Here is a 23,194-nt window from a genome sequence, read left to right as displayed (position 1 = left end):
AGTAGCCTGCAGAGCCCAAGCCATCAGCAGTGCCTTGCTCAGGTCTCCAGCAAGTGACACTGGCCTCCCTCTCCCTGCTCCCCACTGAGAACAGGTTCATGAAGCCTTGGCCCAAGGTCCATCCTTTCTACACAAGCCACTGCTCTCCACAGGCTGGTCAAGAACCAGAGTCTGCTGCACAGCATTTTAAATACCAAACATTTCTGTGCCCTTTTCCCTGCCTCTGGACTACCTAAATTGTAAGATTTTTGAAGATAGGATGATATTGTCAGACACTTTTATAAAATACTAAGACCTTTACAGAATATGATAATACTATAAATAACACATATGAGAAACTGTGAATCTCCTCACTCATTAGGATTTAACCACTGAAACTGAAATTCTCTTATTGGAAAACACATTAAGCCTTCTCATTCACAACACTGAGGTCAAGGTAGTCAATGCACTCCCTGATAAACAGTGCAACCCCACCACCTGTTTTTCCTTGCCTCTCCCTTCTGAAGAGCCTGTAAACATCCACTGCAGTACTCCAATCATACAAATCATTCCACCACATTTCTGTGATGGAAATTATATCATTAATTCCCTGCTGCACTATGGCTTCCAGCTCCTTGTTTGTTGCTGCAAGAATTGTCCTAGATGCACGTAAGTTGCCCTGTGGATCTGGCCTCCAACACTGACATTCTACCCTGGTCATTTCTAGCAAGATGCAAGAATCTTCTGGTGAAGACATCTACTCTACCCAGGGAGACAACAGATTCCTCTGTGAATCTGGTTAGGTCCATTTATCAGGCCCTCCGTTCCCCTTAGGATGGGAGCCACCAAACACAACCACTCTTCTTTTTTTTCCTACTAGAGTTGGTTGTGATATGATGCATTCCCTGACTCTTCTGTGGTGACTCTTCCAACCTGTATGATCACTTATCTACTTCATCATCTTCCTCACTTTCTTGATTCTCAAGCAAGTAGCAGGGCCTCGAATCTTGTAGAGGTGTACTTGGGAAAGTGACATAAGCTGGAAGATAATACGCCATCTACTCTGAGGAGTAACCTGCTTCCAACTGCAAAAGTAAGAGATCCTTAATTTGTTTTGGTTTGGGTGGCTGGGTTGCTTCTCTCAGGGATGGTAGAGTACAGCTCCACCAACCTCCTCCTCAGATTCCTTTATGCTCCTTGGCCATTCCACCTCTTCCTGTAGTTCTGCCACCACGCAGAGCAAATCACCAAGCTGGTCATACTTTGCACAGCTACCATCCAACATCACTGACAGGCTCTGGCCCTCACTACAGCCAGACACCTGGATGGCTACATGGTTTTAGAATCATAGAATAGAATCACAGAATAGTTATGGTTGGAAAGGACCTTAAGATCATCAAGTTCCAACCACCCTGCCATGGGCAGGGATATTTCACACTAAACTATACCACCCAAGGCCTCATCCAACCTGGTCTTGAACACCGACAGGGATGGAGCATTCACAGCCTCCCTGGGCAACCCATTCCAGTGCCTCACCACCCTCACAGGAAAGAACTTCTTCCTTATATCCAATCTAAACTTCCCCTGTTCAAGCTTCAACCCATTACCCCTTGTCCTATCACTACAGTCCCTAACGAAGAGTCCCTCCCCAGCATCCTCATAGGCCCCCTTCAGATACTGGAAGGCTGCTATGAGGTCTCCATGCAGCCTTCTCTTCTCCAGGCTGAACAGCCCCAGCTTTCTCAGCCTGTCTTCATATGGGAGGTGCTCCAGTCCCCTGATCATCCTCACAGCCCTCCTCTGGACTTGTTCCAGCAGTTCCATGTCCTTTTTGTGTTGAGGACACCAGAACTGCACACAATACTACAAGTGAGGTCTCACGACAGCAGAGGAAACAGGCAGGATCACCTCCTTTGACCTGCTGGTCACACTCCTTTTGATGCAACCCAGGATACAGTCGGCTTTCTGGGCTAAAAGCACACACAGCCGGCTCATGTTCATTTTCTCATCGACCAGCACCCCCAAGTCCTTCTCTGCAGGGCTGCTCTGAATCTCTTCTCTGCCCAGCCTGTAGCTGTGCCTGGGATTGCTCAGACCCAGGTGTAGGACCTTGCACTTGTCGTGGTTAAACTTCATGAGGTTGGCATCAGCCCACCTCACAAGCGTGTCAAGGTCCCTCTGGATGGCATTCCTTCCCTCCAGCGTATCAACCGAACCACACAGCTTGGTGTCATCGGCAAACTTGCTGGGGGTGCACTCAATCCCACTGTCCATGTCAGAGACAAAGATGTTGAACAAGACCGGGCCCAACACCGATCACTGAGGGACACCACTCGTTACTGGTCTCCAGCCGGACATTGAGCCATTGACCACAACTCTTTGTGTATGGCCACCCAGCAACTTCTTTATCCACCGAGTGGTCAACCTATCAAAGTGGTGTCTCTCCAGTATAGAGACAAGGATGTCATGTGGGACAGTGTCGAACGCTTTACACAAGTCCAGGTAGATGACATCAACTGCTCTACCCCTGGCCATCAGTTCTGTAGCCCCATCATAGAAGGCCATCAAATTGCTCAGGCAGGATTTCCCCTCGGTGAAGCCATGCTGGCTGTCACCAAGCACCTTGTTGTTTTTCATGTGCCTTAGCATGCCTTCCAGGAGAATCTGCTCCAAGATTTTGCCAGGCACAGAGGTGAGACTGACTGGGCTGTAATTCCCTGGGTCATCCATTTTCCCCTTCTTGAAAATAGGGGTTATATTTCCCTTTTTCCAGTCATTGGGAGCTTCACCTGACTGCCATTTTTCAAGTATGATGGCCAGTGGCTTAGCAACTTCATTCGCCAGCTCCGTCAAGACCCTTGGATGGATTTCATCAGGTCCCCTGGACTTGTGCATGTTCAGATCTTTAAGACTGTCTCGAACCAATTCCTCTCCTATAGTGGGCCCAAGGTCTTCATTCTCATAGTCCCTGCGTCTGCTTCCCAAGACTTGGGTGGTGTGGTCATAGCATTTGCCAGTGAAGACTAAGGCAAAGAAGTCATTAAGAACCTCAGCCTTCTCCAAATCCAGGGTACCGAGTTCTCCCGATAGCTTCCAGAGGGGGCCTACGTTGTCCCTAGTCTGTCTTCTATTCGCTACATACCTACAGAATCCCTTCCTGTTATCCTTAATATCCCTAGACAAGTTTTAACTCCAACTGGGCCTCAGCTTTCCTAACCTGGTCCCTAGCTTCAGAGGTTTTGAGGGACCTCTGTCTGAATCACAACGTCCTTTCTGGCCAGCACAGAGGACTTTGTTTTTTCTGCGTTCTGCCGAGATGATGGCATCCTAGAGCACCATCTTAATGACCGCTGGCTGAGCTCATCTCTGAAGCCTGACGGGCTACCAGGCCCTTCCTGCTCACTCTGGCCGTGCAAACTGCTGTGCCATGCCCTGACTGCCTGCTCTGTTCACTGTGCTGCCAGGACAGTGTTTGATCTGCTTAGGGGTGGTGGTCACCACTCCTGGCACTGCCAGCTATGAGTCTACTGCTCAGTCAGCAGTGCTGCTAGCTCCTGGGCAAGCCCTGACAAGGGCTTGGGGCTCCCTTGGTGGCTCTGTCCATTCAGGGTCAAGACTTCTGGATGCTGCAGTTTCCCCATGCTCCAGTGCTGAAGGTATCCCCTCCAGAGCTCCTCATCTCATCAAATGAAAAGAACCTAATCCTTGTTGCTTTAGCACAGTACTGACTACAGATACAAGATTTTTTAATTCTTTTTAACTGTTATTCTTTACACTGCTACTACTTATGCTTGGCTTTCACTGCATTTCTCAATAAAGTTTTACTTATGATTAGCTTCAGATTTGCAGCACAGCATTAGAAGGATTCAGAGATCATAAGAAATGTTTATTTGTCTAACAAATGCTGTTTTTCCTGAGACTTTGTAAGTCATTATACAAACACTTAAGTGCTGGTTTTATGAACCTTTAATATTACAAAACAAGCCTCAGCTGAAATTTAAGTTGACAGTACCCCGATAAACAGAAACAACTGAAAAATACCTGGCTTCCTTCCTCAGCCTTTAAAAAAAATAACCTTTCTGTTGGTTTTTGAATATTAAGATATGTTTTGATAGCAATACGAGTGCAATCACAGTTAAAACTACCAAACAGCCTATTTTGGTTATGTTTTAGGGATTACTTATAACCATTCTTTCCACAAGCCATCTGGAAAAGTAGGTTTCCAGTAAAACCAACTGCTGTGTAAAGTAAATAACAAAAGAAAAAAAAACAACACACCACCACTGGTCTCCAGTAGTAAGCTAGGAATGTATTTCAGAACAGGATTGAAATAAGTCAAAAACCAGTTCAAAACCCCCATTCTGAGATACCAAATTCAAGCTCATAGTGGAGTTTTTATTCATTGATCCACTACTCAAATTATTCGTAATAGCACAGACTATAAGCACATTCAGCTTTAAAGTGAAAAGAGACTGCTGGATGCAAAGTTACAGACTCAAAGGATTTTCAAAGAATCTTTCTGCTCATCCCTGCTTTTGTCTACAAAAAAATAGAATAAATAAACACCAGCTCCTTTCAGCAAAACTAATGACAGGTTGCCAGGACTCTTGGTTTAGAAAAAGGTAGCTCTTCAGGAGGCTCTGAAACACCTAAATTGCAGACTGATTCTTCATGTCAGTGCCTCCTGCACTGGTTCAAAGATGAACTCTACTTTTCTAGGAAAAGTAGAAAAGCATCTGTATCTTGAATAAGAACTGAGAACACAAAACAGGAATTAACACTATGTAACTGTGAGATAAACTGAAATACAAAAAATTCACATTGACATAGCTGCACACATGTACCAACTTAGTATCTCCCTTAGCACCCTCACAAACTGCATGATCAGCCATGCACCAAAGCAGATTCAACTGACATCAGCTGAAGGTAAACGAAGCAGGCAGTTCCATGGCCTCAGACATGACAGAACCTCACACCTCAGCTATCAGGTTCAACATGGAGTAGTCACCATATCAGCTATGCTAATGCAAGTCATCCTTGATCACAAAGTCTATGACTTTCATATTACCAATGAATTAAATAGAAATTTAGACTTTTATACCAGCTTTTCTTCGATATACAGTCAAATGTCAACTAATATACAAACTGCTAGAGTGGCTGCACACATGAAAGCTATTTCTGAAATATACTTCCACAAGTGAATTAGCAACAGAAGAAGAGGTTTCAGTGGAACTCACCTGGAAAAGAAAAAAAAAAAAACAAACCCAAAATAGCCTTCTTCAAATACCAAAAAAAGTCTTCACTTTTCTTTGCTAGAATATTATCTAGGATAAATTTTGCATTGAAACAGCCAAGAAATTTTCCTAGAATTAATTTCTAACCAGAACTGGGCATTCTGGACAATGAGCCCAAATATGCCTATGAATCGCAGAAGCACACTTCCTCTAGTCCTTAGCTTAACAAAACCAGAATTGTTTGCAATATTGAAATGAATAATAAGTGAGAGAACAGTAGCACAAAACATGCAAGACAGGGAAACAAAGAAGCAGGTGTGTTAATGCCACAGACCTTACCATAGTGGAGATTAATGTCAATGTAATTGCTATTTGCTCTGCTACTGAACATTCAAAGCCTCTCGTTTTGTTACTCACCAGATCGTCCAAGAGTGCCTGCTTATTCTTCCTTTTCAGCATCTGTTGTATTTGGTCTTCTTTCTGTATGAGCAGTCGCCTTCGTTCACTTTCCTGTCGCTCTGCCTCTAACGCTTCTTCCAACTCTTCCTGCTCCCGCGTCTGAAATATAAATTAGATGATTGTGGATGATAATTCCACCTCCTCTTATTGTCCAATGCAAAGTTACCTTTGCTGCTCTCTGCAGTTAGATGTAATCATCTTTATCTTGGTTTTTTATATAGTAGAGGATGACAATGGATCACATTGTGATACATTCACTCTACAACGAACCCCTCTCTGTTTCCACACATCCTACTTCTCATGTGATGCAAGTGGGGTGACTGAAAACGTAACCCCACAATACCTGATTGCCATCCCTCCCATCAGATGCACCTTCCGTGCAAATAACACTCTGTGCTTATCAGTGGCGTAGGAGGAAAATAAGCAATTACAAAGCTGTGAATATTAACATAAAAGCTTAAAAGCTAGAACATATTTAAGCATGAACTTTAAAAATGTCACATTCCTAGAAACAAGCAATTCTTCCTATCATCTGGATTATAGTCATGTGACACAAGATGAAAAATAAGAGATTATTAGGACAAAGTGACTAGTTTTTACGTCAGGATTTATTTCTTTAGAAGCCTTTTTTAACCTTCTTAATAATCTGTATTTGAAAATCCCAGTGAAAGAAAAGAAAGAAAAAAAAAGAAGGGGATTCAGAGAGAGGAAAATGAAAGGATTAAACCATTTATACAGAAGAAGAAATCAAAAGAATGTCAGTTTGGATGTAAGAGGTATAGGACAAAATATACAGTCAACATTGTCCAAATCTTCCCCACAAAAAAAATACTAAAGAAAAAGGAGATTCAATAAAAATGCAGAGACAATTAAAATTGCATACAACTTAAAAAGATGATTTATTAATAGAAGCCGTTTCAGCAAAACATCATTTCAGCCAAGAGCTTGGTAACATTTGTTCTTATAAAGTTGTAACATAAAGTATAGTCAACTGAGAGAGGCCAGAATATGCTGAAAAACACCCTTTCACCAGGCAGATCAAACCAACGGGCCCCAGTGAGGCTCAGTTACTCCTGGATACAAGAGCTGTCAGACCTCACCACCTGCCACCAAGCCAGCAAAAGGTGCTTTCATTTTGTAACTAACCATAGCAGTGATGCTGGAAAAGAGCTGGTCACCAACAAGTGACCACCTGAAACTGGATTCTCTTTGCATTTAATGAAAGGAAACAAGCAAACAAGAAAATCCCCAAGTTGCTGACTGAGGTTATTTCTGAGAATTACAGGATTTAGTTAGTTCAGTCAACAGATCTGAAGAGCTTAGCGTCTCGAAGACATTCCAAGCCTCTTCCACATTTATATCTAAAGACTGCCTGGAATTTGCACTGAAACAGAAGCAAGCTGGTGGGGAAGTGCTCAAAGACCTAGTCTGAAGAACCAGCCCAAAAAAAAATTATAGTCAAAAATAAGTAAACTGATGTAGAAACCTAAACCAGATCAGACTACAGGAAAGGAAGAACTATCACAAGTCAGATCAAATTCCTTCCGAAAAGAAAGACCAAACAAAACAGTAAAACAGAATGGAGAGGAGTTCAGTGGGCAGTGATGGTTGTGTCAACCTTGAAGATAACCTAGACAGTCTCAACATCTAAAGAAAAAGATCAACATGGTGAAGCCTGAAGTAAACTCAAGATGACAAGTGCAAGAAGTAAATAGAACACGTTTCACCACATTCAAGAAAGGACAATCAAGAAAAACACTCATCACAGAGTTCAGACAAAACTATTTCAAGACTGAACAAAGCAGCAAGTGCAATTAAACATCTAGTGACAAAGCAGGAAGTAACAAGCGTATGTCTCATGACTGGAGAACAGCAGATACTGAAGGAAGAAGGCACATTTGGGAAAACCAGTCCACTCAGAGCGCAAGACTCTTATATATGTAGATAAGCAGAATTTATAATTGTTCTAGTTTTGGCTGGGACAGAGTTAAATTTCTTCCTAGCAGCTGGTGCAGTGCTGTGTTTTGGCTTTAGTCTGCAAACAATGCTGATAACACACCAGTGTTTTAGCTGTTGCTAAGTAATGCTTACCCTGATGATCAAGGACTTTTCAGTCTCTCATGCTCTGACAGTGAGGAGGGGCACAAGAAGCAAGGAAGGAGCAGAGACAGGACACCTGACCTAAACTAGCCAAAGGGGTATTCCATATCACAGTACGTCATGCCCAGTATAGAAACTGGGGGGAGTCACCCGGGAGGGCAGATCACTACTTGGGTCAGGCTGGGTATCAGTCAGCAGGTGGTAATCATATCATGCATCACTGCTGGATTGTTTTTTTTTCCTTTCTCCTTTTAATTTTATATTCTCTCCCCTTGTTATTTTCCTTATCATTATTAGTGGTAGTGTATTATACTTTACTTTAGTTATTAAACTCTTCCTATCTCAACCTGTGGGGTTTACATTCTTTTGATCTGCCTCCCTATCCCACCTGGGACAGGGGAAGAAGCGGGTGAGCAAGTGGCTGCATGGTACTTATTTATCAACTGGGGTTAAACCACAACAATCATATATAAAAAAAAAAAAATCAATTTCTAACAAGAACCCCTCCTCCACAAGTTCTTCACTTTTTCATCCAAACCTATCTGTTTAAAATTTTTCTCCACATGGTTCTGCATTAAATCTACAGGTCTAACAGATGAGTTAGTACACAAGTAGCAAGGGTATTAGGAACTGGCTACAGAGCTGACAGAAGAAAAAAAGCAGTCACTTAAATCCTGAGGTGGCTGGTTCAGTAACTTCGTATTTTGATTTTTAAGAAACAATGACATAATCATGGGGAAAGAAGTAGCAGAAGTAAGATCAAAATAATTTACAAGGCCACAGATTTCTGGAGACATTAATTCATCGGTTCAAAACCAATGAGGAGAAACCATGATGCACTACTTGACCACTACTGATTTTTAATCTCCTGTAAGAGTGCTACAAGTCTTGGGATCATGTTAACATATTTCCAGTAAAGATGAGAAAACTGCTCTTTTGCAAGAGGTTGTTAAGATCTTAGCTACGATACTGGTTTCAGTTCTGGTCCCTTCCACTTGCCAAACATAAATTCAAACTAAAACAGGCAAAGGGTAACAAAAACACAAACATGAACAAAGAATATTTATATTCCTCAGAAGCAAGCTATTACAGTGGACAGGAAAATTTATGTGAGTCCAAGAATTAATGGACAGTGACCTGCTATAAGAAGTTCAGGCAAGAAATTAGGACACCTTTTACCATTTATGGAGTAAAGACATTCCAAAACTTGCCAAAAAGAGCAGCTTTTGGGAGAGGGGTAAATTTATGGCCAAGATCATGCAGGTTTTGTAACAGCAACTGTATCAAATCTATTATTAAGTTTCAATTGTTGAAAAAGAAACGTTGAATGTTTCAAATGTTGAAAAAGAAGTAAAACAGAAATGTCCCCAGATCTCCAGTAAGTCTGCATTCATGCAGGCTTGCCCAGCTTCCACGAGACAGCCTCTAGCCACAGACAGACCCCGAAGTACAGAAAACAGAAGACCCAGAGGGCTTGGGTGGGTACAGAGTATTACTGTGCTGCTCGATATGATCACACCGCTAGCACACAGGCTGTCTGCTAGTCATGTACATGAACAGAAGGTGGGCTGTAGGCAAAGCACACTATTCTCATTGTGACCCTAACAGGTTGCACCTACATTGTAAAGTAAGATTTGGCAGGTCTCTTCAAGCTCTGAAGCACAGGACATTGCACAGTGTCAGAGACAGGATAACAGATCAGAGATGGATCCCAAGGAAGATTTCCTTGCCTTTAAAAGGAAGAGGCTCAAACAAACATTTTTCAGATTCCAATCTCCTCCTGTGAAATTCTAGCGCTAAAGAAACCACTAGGAGTTTTGCCACAGACTTCAGGGAAGTGAGGATTTCTCCCCTACTGATTTGAAAGCAAGTCCTTAGTGCAACTGTAATACAAACATAAAACCTTGTTATGTCACACTCTGGGCAGGCATTTTCCTTCAAGAACTGATAACAATGTGTGTTTTTATAATGAAAAAATATTTAACAGATTAAACTTTTCTTACAGAAACACTCACAAGTTTATTTTTAAAGAACAAAATGGTATCTAAGCTGTATTTTAATGAACGGATCTTCAAAGAACTGTATGTTTTGCATACAGATCATATATATAATTCTCTTGATGTTATTGTTATCAGCTCTTGAACAAAACTTTTAATGTTTGTTTCAACATCCTTCATTTTAAATTTTGCATAAACCAGATCCGTGCTTTCCCTCAATTTTACAGTTCTCTCCTGGGAGCTTCGTAATGTCTGCATCTGGATTCCTTTTTTCCTTCAGATGAGAAAGGAACGGTTGTCCTGGTACAGGAATGAACTTTGTCTCTCCTGGATATTGTCCAACGACACTGCCAGCACTCACGCCGTGCTGATGTATAACATGCAGATTTTGCTCCCTGCCCTTCTTTTCAAGCCCTTCCCAAAATAAAGCGTGACTACATTTCAACTATCAATGTAGTCTCTTTACACAGCACTAAATATCAGTAGCACAGAACATCAGCATATTACAGTTTTTAAATACAAAGTGAAATCTGCACAGTGCCTTCAGCTTTGACTTGTTTTTGAGACATTACAGAAAGCACTTTGAAAATCCTTTAATTCTGTAACTAATGAATAAAAGTTGTAGGGCAGAGGAGAAGTTAACTAACCAGTTTTATCTTATTTTTCTGAATGACTTCTTTGTTATCCTTCTGGTACAGTTCCATTTTCCTTTTGGTGTTCTCCAAATCCACGTTGTTGGTCAAGTTATATACTACATAAATATTAGAAAGACAGAAAGCAAAAGCATTAGGTCAGCATGCATGATTATGACAAAGAAATAATACTCTTATGTTCTCTATCCCTTCTAGTACCAGGTACAAACATTGCAACAATAGAATTTATTTAAATATGCCCTGCAAATAAAGACACAACCTGCTAAACACAACCTCAGTTAGCAGGACTCCTTTAGGTTTATACATCTGTAGATGACAATTTGAGTCTTACATCCTATTTTGTGATACTGATAATGATACACATGAATAATATTATTGCTCATAGTATCTGTAAAACATTAACCTTTTCAAGTAGCATTACAACTAAGAACAGTAATCATGTAAAACTAGACTAAACATACACATATTAAGACAAGGTTAGAAATTAAGTCACTCTATTTCGTAAGATTATCTAATGCACAAAGACTAGAGACCATTCAAATTCTCAGATACACAAAAAATTTCATATTACTCAATAACTTAAAATTACTTTTATTATGCAGAATCTGCAGATGCATCCAGATTCATAGTTAAAATGACATTCTTTTGACATCTCTTCATACTGATAGACTGTATCTCACGTAAAATTATGAACAAGCAGGGTCAGCCAGCAAACTCCACAGTTTAGAACAGCATTCCCAATTATCTACACATTGCACAGAAGACAACTCCAGAAATTGAACAGTTTCTATCATCAACAGCTTGAAAGATGTAGACTGTTTGGATGATTAGTAATTTGATACAATGCCTGAGCCTTCACCCCTAGGTCACTGGTTCAATTGTGGGTCAAGTGAATTCCAACTGAAAGCCATTATCACTGGGAAGTTGCTGGTGCTCACTATCCAGAGTGGATGCTGGGCTCATGCCCATGGCCTTAAAGCTATCGAAGACTGCAAACATACAGCACTCAAGGCCTTGAAGAACATTTGTCACATGGCTACAAGTAAATCTACAAGAGCAGCACAGAGATTTGCCCACCCATTGATAAATGCCCTTTGCAAGAAAGTGCAATCAATATGCCATTGTTAAGTCAAACCCTGAGGAAGAGAAAGGTTCTAGTGAAAACTAGCACGGGATTTGCAAGATTATGGTTCAGTTCCTTCCTCCTAGGTTTTCAGGCAACTAGGTCCAAATGAACACTGGGTACATGCACTACTGCCAAGTCATTTCTATAAATAAGGCTGCCAGAGAGAAATGGAAGGAAGAAGCATGAAGTCTGTGGTTATTCACCAGGGCAGCACATATCTCAGTTTGGTAAAGATTACATCACTTCCTTCATCCTCTCCACACAGCAAAAACGAGCTTTTAGAAGGGTTCTAGGTAAACTAAACCATGAATAGCCTAAACTAGGAAATCAGTGAACAGCAGCAAAGAGAACAGCAAGAAATCAAAGCAGGGAGCAAATGGAGGTGGGCAGAGAAAACAGGAAAGGGACATTTTGCTGAAGCCATAGGATGCAGCTCAGTTCTCAAATCCAGCTGTACTGTTCAAAAGGGGCAGCCCTACTCTTATGTCCCTCTTCCCAGGCATAAGTCTCACTCTTCCACCTGGTCTGACTCCAGGATACCCTGGATGCTTTGCAGTGTCAACAGAAACCCTCTAGTAACCTGAACTGGCTCAACAAAGGGGTCAGGCAAGTGCCAGAGGTGGTACAAGGGAAGTACTAAAAGCGTACAGATGGGAATAGGAATACTCTCTTTTCAGAAGTACTGAACCACCATGTTGTCTCACTCTTACCAAATGCACTCACTCCTTCCTTGAAGTGAACTAAAAGAGCAAGGCAAGATACAGCTGAAGAAATTCCTAACCTTAAGAAAAAAAAAAAAAGAAAAAAAAAAATCAACCCAAAAGCTGTATTTATTCCCCCTTTTCTTTTCCAAATAATGCACACAATCAACAGGACTGACATTTTAATTGAGCCTGGCTCCCAAATCAGCTGAACTCCTCCACCACACCATCCTCACTTCAGCACTTCAGGAGGAAGACTTAAGATGGATACTGGTTTTGCCATTTAAGGATTTGAAAGGGTGCCAGAGTTCAATTTCCAGCTTCACAACTGTTCTGGGGCAGATAACCAGGCCTCTCTACTGGAGGTCTCCCACCAATAAGAATCAGGAGTAGAGGTATAAAGCTTGCTTATTCCTACAGACCAAATGCTGTATCTCTGTACTGCAGGCATATGCAGCACCTATGCCCACAGTCTTGATCTCATCTCAGGTGGAATCTCTGGGTACTGCAGTAACCCAAACAAGACATACAAAGTTCAGCTCCTTGGTTTCTGGGAACAACTCATCCATTTCAAATGTTTTAGGGTTTTTGTTGTTTGGGAGGGTTTGGGTTTGTTTTTTTTGTTTTGATTTTGGTTGGGTTTTTTTCATCCCCTCCAAAAGGCATATTATTTTCCAAACTGTCCTCCAAATTTCGATCTTACAGTTACCAGCTGACAAGCAGCTTAATATTTGGGCATTACGGCACAGAAGAATTATGTGAAGATGCTGGTATACAATTAGACCAGAGCTCTGCAATGACAGCAGCTGCATGGGAACGTCAGCACTTCCTTAAATCCACACACCAGCTCTCTAAACTCTTCAATGATGACACAAGAAAGAAATAGCATCTGAGAAATGCTGTGCTAGCAGGATGCCCAGATGCCGCCTTCAGGTGCAAGGGGAGGAGCATGAGGAGATGTCAAATGCCTCTTTAGGCTCCTGAACATCTTCGGTATTTCTTTAAAAATAATCCAGCAATAAGCTGGATCTATCCAGGTTTTGCAACTATTGCTACTTTAAACATTCAAGGCTTTTCTTCTTCTTTCTCAGTTACCTTTAATAGGTTCAACTAGTCAAAACAAAAGCGGTAAGATTTAAAAGACATACTAGGGAAAGAAGGAAAGTTTTAAACATGTGCCGATGCCCGCCGTTATTTAGAACTAGTTACAAAAGCGGGTTTATTTTGCTACTTGATATGAAGTAACATTTCCATGTAAGGGATACATTTTTGCATCAATGTTTGAGAAATATTCAGTAGCCACCTTAAACGCCCACTGCTCTACTAGCAGCAAGATGAAAGACAGTTTTATTTCCCCTTCTGTTTTCATCCTGTGGCTGGAACCAAACTACAGGTAAAACCCTCTAAACAGCTGCATCTTATACCATGCTGATTCTGCTCTATTCATCTTATTCTACTCTGTCACTTGAGGATACCGTAGGAGACAAGCAATTAGAAAGATTCATTCCTCCAGCACCCTCAAAGGCCAGAGCAAATTTCTCCCACTGAATATTGATTCATGGTCGTTGAAGAGGAACATTACCTTGGTCCTCAGCAGCTGCTCCCCAGCACTAAGTCATCCACATTTCAGACTTCAAATACTGAAGAGCCCCGTTTTGTTGCAACACTGTTAAGTAAGAGCTTAAACCTCTGTATCAGCATTAGCATCAATAGCTGTCCTTCATTAACTGGAAATAGCATCTTCCATCCTACAATGAAAATGCCTGTGGGAAACTTTTATGGGCTTTTGTTGTGTAGCTGTGGCAGAAAGTCTTCACAGGCTTTTCTCACATCTTTGCCAGGGCTTTTGTCAGGGTGGGTGTACCTGCCAGTTTTGCCAGAAATTTAAAAAGGGAACATGTGGAGGAATTATAATAAAAATAAAAAACACAACAAAACAAATTCTGAAACTAGAAGAACCATAAAGAGTTAAAACCCCCTAACTCATATGCTATACCTACCCTGACAAAATATTGGTATAGATCTGAATATGACTGGCAAAGCAGATGGCTAGTTTGAAAAGGTTTCAAAGAGAAGCCAGACTTACTTTGCCCATGTTGAAATATAGCATAAGCCGATGGAAGTGGCCTGAAACCCTTCAGGGAAAAGAAACAGAAGCTGGTTTGTATGTAACAATTATTTATCTACTTATCCATCTCACATTGGTTGGTTTATAAAATGACTTGCCTTGAGACATCTGTTGAAGTACAACAGGAAGACTATTGTGTTTTTCTGAAACATTTCATTCTTTTTAGGTAAAATTTGCTGCTATTAAAATTCAGTCTCTACAGGGAGGCTTTCACTGCTTTTTTAAAACAGAAACACTCATTATACAATGCTACAACAAATTGAAAAAAAAAATCCAGCTAGAAAAAAGAAAATCAGGCAAAATTATTAATTATATGGCACACACAGTAATTTGTCTGGAGCTAGAGCGCTACAAATGAATGTCACTCCACTGCAGGACTTTCAGTCCATCAAAATCTCCCTAGTTTAGTCTGAGAAACTGCAAGTTTTCTGAGACTTCTCCTAGGTCCTTAAGAGACAACAAATATTTTTTACATGGTAACATTATTATTCAGTCGGAACATACCCTCTCTGACAAGATAGCAGATGATTACTCTGCTACAATGCAGATGTATTTGATCAGCATTGCTGGTGTAAGCCAGCTGAAAAGTTGAAAATTACTAGTATCAGTTTGTTACAAATTATATTCCTCCCACCTTACTACAAACAGCCCCTTAATTATGATCACCATAGATCGCCAGCTCTCACAATCAGCCTGCCTGGGGAGCCCCGAGCTATTGTGGCACCTTTGGTTGGTGACTTGGATGCATGGTCCCTGCACTTTTAAGAGAAGTAGGAGAGGGGTGATGGGGAGAAAAGATGAAATAGATTCTAACAGGTCCTTTCCAGCTAACATTTCTGTGATTATAACAAAATAATCAGAAACAAAAGAAAACCCATAGCTAAGCCAGAAAAATCTAGTTAGGCATTAATAATTACTTCTGTTTATCCTCAGTTTTCTTTTATTGGGTAATTTTCCAGAAAAATACCTTAGCATAGTAATAAATGAGATCACTCAGCCCCACTAGTCTAAGAAAGATCATTTTGACTGGAGCAGTGTGATACCAAAATCATTGTACAGGTAAGACGACTGAAATCTACCTCTGATCAGGTCGCTCACCTTCCAAGCTGGGTTATTCTCACTGTCAGGACCAGCAATACCACCCTCATGCACACACACAGAGAGGAAATAAACAAAACAAAACCACAAAACAATAAACAAAACCCACAAGTGATTATAGATACCGAAATTACTCCTATCCAAGGATCGCTTGTGAGATGCAAATGTTCCAAGCAAGATGAGTCACTAGGCAGCCGGCACTGCATAAAGTCATAGGGGAGTAATAAGATACAGGAATCCAAAGGGCACAAACACAGCAGCCTCCTTCCAAGTCAAATGTACTGAATGTTTTTAAAAAGCAGTAATTACCACTAACAATTGTTTTGCGGTAATGCCTAGAGGCCTCGTTCAGGTATCAGGAGAATGGTGCCAGGCAGTGTGTATACACATGCTCAGAGGCGGGTTCTGCTCTGGAGAGCTTACATGGGAAGGTTTTGAGAAACTGGCTATGAAGATTCTTTGGGGAAGAAATAAAGAGTGAAAGAAACTCTTTCCCTGTAGAAAGAGTGAGCAGAGGTTGCATTATGTCCAGAGATTATAACTTGTAACAACACTGTAAGGTTTAATCTTACCCCTCATCATATGGGCATAAACCTGACTTACTTGATGGATATTGTCTACACCTTTCCCAAAGGAAGGTTTTAACCCTTTGATTTTATTTTTCTTCCTAGTGTTAATGACAACAAACTGTGTTTACAATGTTCTCAAATCGTCCAACTGATTTTAGTTTCTGGGGAAAACCTGCTTTAAAATGTGGTTTCTATTTAAAGCCTTGTATAACACATTTTAGCTCAAAGCATTATTTAGTGGCTACATTCTAAACCACTTTAAAAATGTGTTTTTTATAATAGAAATCTTAGGAGGTGACTACCCTAATGTTTGCTTGACCTTCACACACACACACACTTCCGCTGTACCACCCAACTCTTTTCTTTAAATAGAAAAAGTCTGTAGGTATAACATGCCTGATATGAAGGGGGAAAACATGTTTCAAGTGAGGTCATATATCACGTCAATGTAATAAGACAGTGCAATTACTGCAAATGTCGGAGCTGACCTACCTGTAACATTTGGTAGAACTACCAGAATTGTGCTAGGATCATTATACAGGAGTTTACATCTTGTCTCTACCAAGCAACTACTTCATATAAACCCCCACAACAACTTGCTAAACAAAGCTTGCCAGTGAAGAGAAAACAAGGTAAAGCTGCACCTCACCCACCCCTCATACAGAAAAACTGAAAGTTTGGAGTACGGGGAGAAAGGGGAAGCGCAGTTCTCTGGCTCCCCAGCTTCTTTACCTGGCAGCTACAACAATGGCCACCAGCCAACCTGCTGTACATTGGTTCCACAAGGCAAAACTTTGCACTGCACGACTACACCCTTTCTTTCCCATCTTCCAGCCTAATTCTTCACATGCAAGCAGAGAATTCACATATTCAAAAAACGTAAATAACTACTCTCAGCAGTAAAATGTGAAGTACCAGTGCAAAGGCACCTTTAACACATCGCTCAGTCATACCATACACAACATGCACAGCAAAGCCACTGGAAGAACTCTAATAATGCAGCAATAGTGTTACAACTGTCCATGTGCACAAGCAGGGAAGGGCTTGGGGAGAATATCATTTGTTCAATGAGCTTTGTGACCAAGGAAAGGAGAACAGGGCTTGAATTCTTACCCTAGGCAGTGTTCTTGAATCTCACCTGTCCTCCAGCTTCTGCATCTGCCTCAAGTTAGTACAGCATAAATGACCCCTTTGACAGTGAAAATGAAGAGCCTCCTGACTGCACCCCTTCTTTCCTCTCATTACCCCAGCTGCTACATGAAGAAACTAGGAGGCAGTCAGACTTAACACTCCTCTTAGTATTTTTGGCATCCGTTTCAGGCAACTAACTCCAATACCTAAATCTTATCTGCTGAGCTGCTTCACTGTGCATTTGCAGGGCCAGCACAACTATTGACAAATTCACTTTTCATCACAAGGTTACAAAGACCAGTCATGATTCCTGCTGCTTCTAAATCAACTTACTAATTCTGGCTCTGGAACCATTTGAAATTTAACAACCTAATCCCAAGAGCTAGAGAACAGTAATATTTTGCACAAATGGATGAGGTTAAGGTAATTTCAGGCAATACTTCAACTCCCTTGTTGCAGATGCTAAAATCCCCTGCAACAGCAGTAAGTGGGAAACCTGTACTTAATACTACATAAATAAAAAGCAGTTTTCCTTTTCATGAGAACAGAGATTCTTCCAGGATACTTTGGCTAAGATGTATCCATTCTTTCTACTTATTTCCTCCTTCTCCCACACCATCCAAAAAAATACGTAAACAGAGCTACACCCACATCATCTCCTCCAGATACTTGGAGCCGTAAGAGTGCGCCTGGTGCTTCCCAGCCACACAATTTAGCTTTCCAGCCTCATCCTTCTGAGGCCAACAAAAACACGATATATTACTCACAGCAGTAAGTGTATTGGATACATTTCTACAAAACAACAGTGCAAAGAGGAGCAAGGGCTCCTCTGAGAAACTGAAAGGGAGTGGCATCTCCACATTTTCCTTCAAATTACATTCACTGCCCCTTCTTCATATTCTAAGCCACCTCTTCTTCCTCCAGGACACAAAGAAGGAAAAGCCTCAGAAGCTCATAAAAATAAGAAACAAACCATTTATGAGTCACTCCTTTGAACACATCCTTGTTTTTCTAAGCAAAATCCATCACTCCACCATAAATCATGTCACCCGAACTAAGAAGAAAATAAACTCTGTTGATAACATAGTCCTTTCCCCAGAGGGCAAAGTTCTGCTTCAACTAATCCAAAGAGAAAGAAATCAATGTCTGTTCCTAAACCTTCTCCTTCTGCACAGCAACATAAAATGCTACCGCAGTGGTATGTAAGGTCATCAGCTTCAAAGCAGCTTCAACTACTGTACTTGCAGAAGCAAAAATGATGAAAGACACCATATGGCTTCTGTCATGGCAGATAAAGCTAATAGAGGCATATAATGAAAATTTCAATTCCTCTTCTCTATTTAATCTTTCCCAGTGCAGCACAGACAGTGCCCTGCAAGCCTTTCCAGATATAAAGCACCGCTTCCTCTTCAAATCACTTTTTTTTCTCTGGCAGATAAAATATTTTACTTAATGTCCTATAGTTCAGAAAATATGATTAAAAATGTACAGAAAAAGATAATTAGATAAACATCTGATACTATGATAAATCCTATTACAGAAATTCAACTTGGACATTCTCGTTGGCAGCTGAGTCAGAAGGTAAAAAGCTATGGTCTCATGAACACAGCAAATAAAAAATGCAAGCATTAGGACTTACCAATTTCTTCTATTTCTTCCAGGAAATCATTATATTCACTTAGACTGGGAAAATCATCCTCTCTTTTATTGTATCTTTGAGAGAAGAGAAACAAGTATTTATACAAACTCTTCCAGTTCAGTAAGGCTCTTCATGCAAGTCTATTATTTTTATCAACAATGTGCTTTGTTGCTCCCACAACTGACTAACAAATAGAATCCTTAAGAGGAGACAGAAGTGCTTCTTTCAAAGGAAAGGAGCCAGCCTGGCATAAACAGGTGCTGTCTTTGCCTCCTAACTGACAATTCCTTTGCCATGGTTACACGTAAACAAAAGAACAGAGACTAGAATACCCTAGTTCCAAGTCAGCCCTTCAGCATGAGAAACCTGTTAAGAAAGCCAGAGGCAGCAGTAACACCCACAAGAAAAGCTTTTCTATAAGTATTAGAAAAAGGAGCTTGGCTTTCCACCAACAACAGAAAGCATGTCAGCAGCAAACTGAAAATGCTACACACTTATTGTGTATCAACAGAACATTCCAGAGCTCATTTATCCAACATTTGATAGATGGAAAAATTAGTAAGATGAAAGGACAACTGGCTAGAATGTGAACAGCCTCTCCAAGTCAAGACTCTGGGCTTTCTTCCCAAGAAAACATAAAGCGGAGATTCTGCCTGGTCTGTGGAACAAGACACATTACACCAGTATAAAAGTCTAAACCTGAGAACTCCACCCAAATTCCAAGCTGAGGACATTTTTTCTGCCTACTAAAAAGTAATCTGTCAAATCCAAGTGAACCAGCATTTTATAATACTTTCTGTTCTAACTGTATTTCATAATTAGTCAACTAAGTTGACTTCATTCCAGCTTGACTTTTAACTTCAGTAGACTTTATCATCAAACACAAAAAAAATTACTACTTTCCCCATCACCATGTTGGTAGTCAATGACAAAATCGTAAGAGACAAAATCATATCATAGAGAACTGCAGAATCATAAAATGGTTTGGGTTGGAAAGGACCTTAAAGATCATCAAGTTCCAATACCCCTACCATAGGCAGGGACACCTTCCACTGGACCAGGCTGCTCACAGCCCCATCCAACCTGGTCTTGAACACTGCCAGGGATGGGGCAGCCACAGCTTCTCTGGGCAACCTGTTCCAGTGCCTCACCACCCTCACAGGGAAGAACTTCCTTATATCTAGCCTGAACTTCACCTGTTTAACTTTTAACCCACTACCTCTTGTCCTATCGCGATAGTCCCCAATAAAGAGTTGTCTTCAGCATCCCTGTAGACCCCCTTCAGATACTGGAAGGCTCTTATGAGGTCTCCACACAGCCTTCTCTTCTCCAGGCTGAACAACCCCAACTTTCTCAGCCTGTCTTCATATGGGAGGTGCTCCTGTCCCCTGATCATCCTCATGGCCCTCCTCTGGACTTGTTCCAACAGTTCCATGTCCTTTTTATGTTATGGACACCAGAACGGCACACAATACTCCAAGTGAGGTCTCATAAAGAGCAGAGTAGAGGGGCAGGATCACCTCCTTCGACCTGCTGGTCATGCTCATTTTGATGCAGCCCAGGATACGGTTGGCTTTCTAGGCTGTGAGTGCACATTGAAGCCAGCTCATGTTAATTTTCTCATCAACCAACACCCCCAAGTTCTTCTCCACAGGGCTGCTTTGAGTCTCTTCTCCACTCAACCTGCAGGTGCACTTGGGGTTGCCCTGACTCAGGTGTAGGACCTTGCACTTGGCTTGGTTAAACTGCATAAGGTTGGCATCAGCCCACCTCTCAAGTGTGTCAAGGTCCCTCTGGATGGCATTCCTTCCCTCCAGTGTATCAACCGAACCACACAGCTTGGTGTCATCGGCAAACTTGGTCAGGCTGTCACCAACCACCTCATTGTTTTTCATGTGCCCTAGCATGGCTTCCAGGAGAATCTGCTCCATGATCTTGCCAGGCACAGAGGTAAGACTGACTGGTTTTTAGTTTCCTGCATCTTAATGATTCATTATGTATTATGCTAAGCCTTAGATAAATGCTGCCAAGCTTACAATTTACCTGTACATACATTTTTGCCGACACAAGTCTCCCCAGGTTTGTTAGGCTGGAGACCCTCTTCCACCGAAACATCAACTGGCTCACTTATTTTACTTATAAAACATCATTTCTTGGCCACAGGAAGTGAGATGCAATTTTACACCTCATTTGTCTCAACTCCAAGAGGTCTCAAACCTGCATGACAGACTAGTAACACAAGGCTCCTAAGGAAGCATTTCCTTACTAGCAGTTGCTGTGTGAAGTAGAAAACAATGTGAACATCGTTTCTCTTGTCAATTTCATTTTGAAGGGAACTGGCCATCAACTCTGAGAACATATTCTCAGGAATTAAACCAATCAAGGGCCTATTTCTTGCCCCACTCCCTTGTTCATCTCCTCAAGGGAAAAGCAATATCTAATCACCTCCATTTAGGAGGCAAGTCTTCACCAAAGACGGCCACACAGAAACACCCAACGTTCTCTAATGCTACACAGGAATCCCACAAGGCTACACTGAGAATTCAATTGTTGCATAAAATCAGATTCTCTGAAATTCCTCTATATTAATTAAATGGATTCAGTTTCATGGGTCATCACTTCAAAAAATAAATTATCCCCCCTCTTCTTCTAGGAGTAAGTTTTTTTTTAAATGTGATTCATGCAATACATCCGCCTTCTGTTCTTTTAACTGGTGATACTCACATTTTCAGCACTTTCTTCCTAATTTCCACTTCCTTGTCGATAGCAGGATCCTCAAAGAGCTGTACTCTGAAGTTACTCTTCCGCAGAAGGGTATCGCACTCATGGCAGTTCCCAGCCCCTCTCACAAACAGCAGTTCCACACAGCTCTCGCATCTGCAGGAGAAAGGAAGGGGTATAAAGGCAGATGCATGTTAAACAGTAACTGCAACAGAGGATCATTCCCTTTATGTGTTGTTTACATACACACTATAAGGACTAGTGCCAGTGCTTCTCTCCTTGATTTCACTATTTCTCCAGCACCCAACAGTGGCAAGGAGGCAAGGGAGCTCCAAGCTGGCTGAAAGGAAACAATCTCAGCAGTGCAAATGCATTTATTCTCCTTGCTCCAAACAACTCTGCCTCTTTGCTGAGACTAAACATTAATCCAAACACAATAATGGGGTTTGTGTCAAGGGCAAGCTTGTTTAGTGACACTATCAGATTCACTTCACGTGGACCAGACCACAATATCCTTATTTACTCTGCGTACTACCCTGCTGCACAAAAAGCCCCATTTATTGTTTTTATGCCATTCACAGTGCAAGGCTGCACAAGCAGCAATACAAGTATTGCCACAGCATTTCAAGAATCTACAAGTAGCACCACACAGGAACTCCTGTAACAAACCTGAGCTAAACTCCAGCCTAACACAGCTAGAATTCAAATACCATTTTAACCAGCGACCAGCATTACGCAGCTCTTCTGTGCCTTCTGTTACCACTTTTTAAAATTGCACATACAATATACTTTACACAAAGGCTGCACAGGAATAAACCAAAAATATTTTTCTGCTTTTGTTTCTTTTCTCTTAATGAAGATTTCAGATTTTAACAAGATGTCTGCTGACCAGCCAAGCTGGCATTTGATAAAGGACGAACACACAACAAAAAAGTCAATTTTTTTAGAAGAAAGTACTCAGGTACTAACAAAGTGTAAATTTCTAGCAGAGGACAACACCTGCTGTAGTCATTTCCAGGGGGAGGAAAGAGACTCCCTATGTATAGCTTTGCTATATTGAAGCCAATGTAGTTGTACATTAAGGGCCGAGCTGTACGATACGTTCACCAACCCAGCACAGAAACTAAACAAGTTCAGAGGAACAATACTGACATGGCTGCAAAGGATGTTAACCAAAACTTTCACTCTGCTGACTTACCTCAAACTAAACTGGTTCCAGTACTTACGGAGGCAGAGCTGGCTAGGATCAACCAGTTTTACACAGCTTCTGTTTTCAAAATTAGGAAGTGCAAAACACAATTGTATCTTGCAATTAAAAAATCAAATAGAGATTTTTTGTTGTTGTTGTTAATACAAGTAGAATTACAGTTTCAAATCGCACAGCAGCTGCCAATGCTAAAGAGCAAACCTTGAAGTTATTTTGATGTTTTTCTGCTCCATAATTCCTTTAGTTAGGGAACTAAGAACATTTAAATGCAATTTATCCAGGAAGAAAAAGCTCAAACCTTTTAGCACACTAGGCCTGAAATTCAGAAGTTACTTAACATCAACTCAAGAGAAAAGCTTTATACAAATCATTTAGCTCACTGTTATGGGAGAAGCAGCACTAAATGCAAGAGAGAAGGCAAGGCAGGGAAAGGGTTTTCTCCTTCCTCCCCT

General features: G+C 41.2%; 1 protein-coding gene across 2 annotated transcripts in view; it reads right to left on the bottom strand.

The window, feature by feature from the left end:
- Positions 1-23,194, bottom strand: part of MNAT1 (MNAT1 component of CDK activating kinase) — a 126,333-nt gene that overhangs the window by 67,895 nt on the left and 35,244 nt on the right. For both annotated transcript variants that reach the window (XM_061376196.1, XM_061376197.1), the window contains exons 2-5: positions 21,539-21,691; positions 18,815-18,888; positions 10,417-10,520; positions 5,631-5,771 (exon numbers count right to left, since the gene is read on the bottom strand). In XM_061376196.1, the coding sequence (XP_061232180.1) occupies positions 5,631-5,771; positions 10,417-10,520; positions 18,815-18,888; positions 21,539-21,691 (472 nt within the window). The remainder of the gene's footprint in view (positions 1-5,630; positions 5,772-10,416; positions 10,521-18,814; positions 18,889-21,538; positions 21,692-23,194) is intronic.

The sequence above is a fragment of the Neopsephotus bourkii genome, unplaced genomic scaffold (genome assembly GCF_033783945.1).
Source record: "Neopsephotus bourkii isolate Nb327-2 ecotype Australia unplaced genomic scaffold, CSIRO-AGI_Nbou_v1 NB_1707, whole genome shotgun sequence".
Taxonomy (NCBI): Eukaryota; Metazoa; Chordata; class Aves; order Psittaciformes; family Psittacidae; genus Neopsephotus; species Neopsephotus bourkii.
Note: the sequence above shows the minus strand (reverse complement) of the source record. Positions and strands in the feature narration are given on the sequence as shown.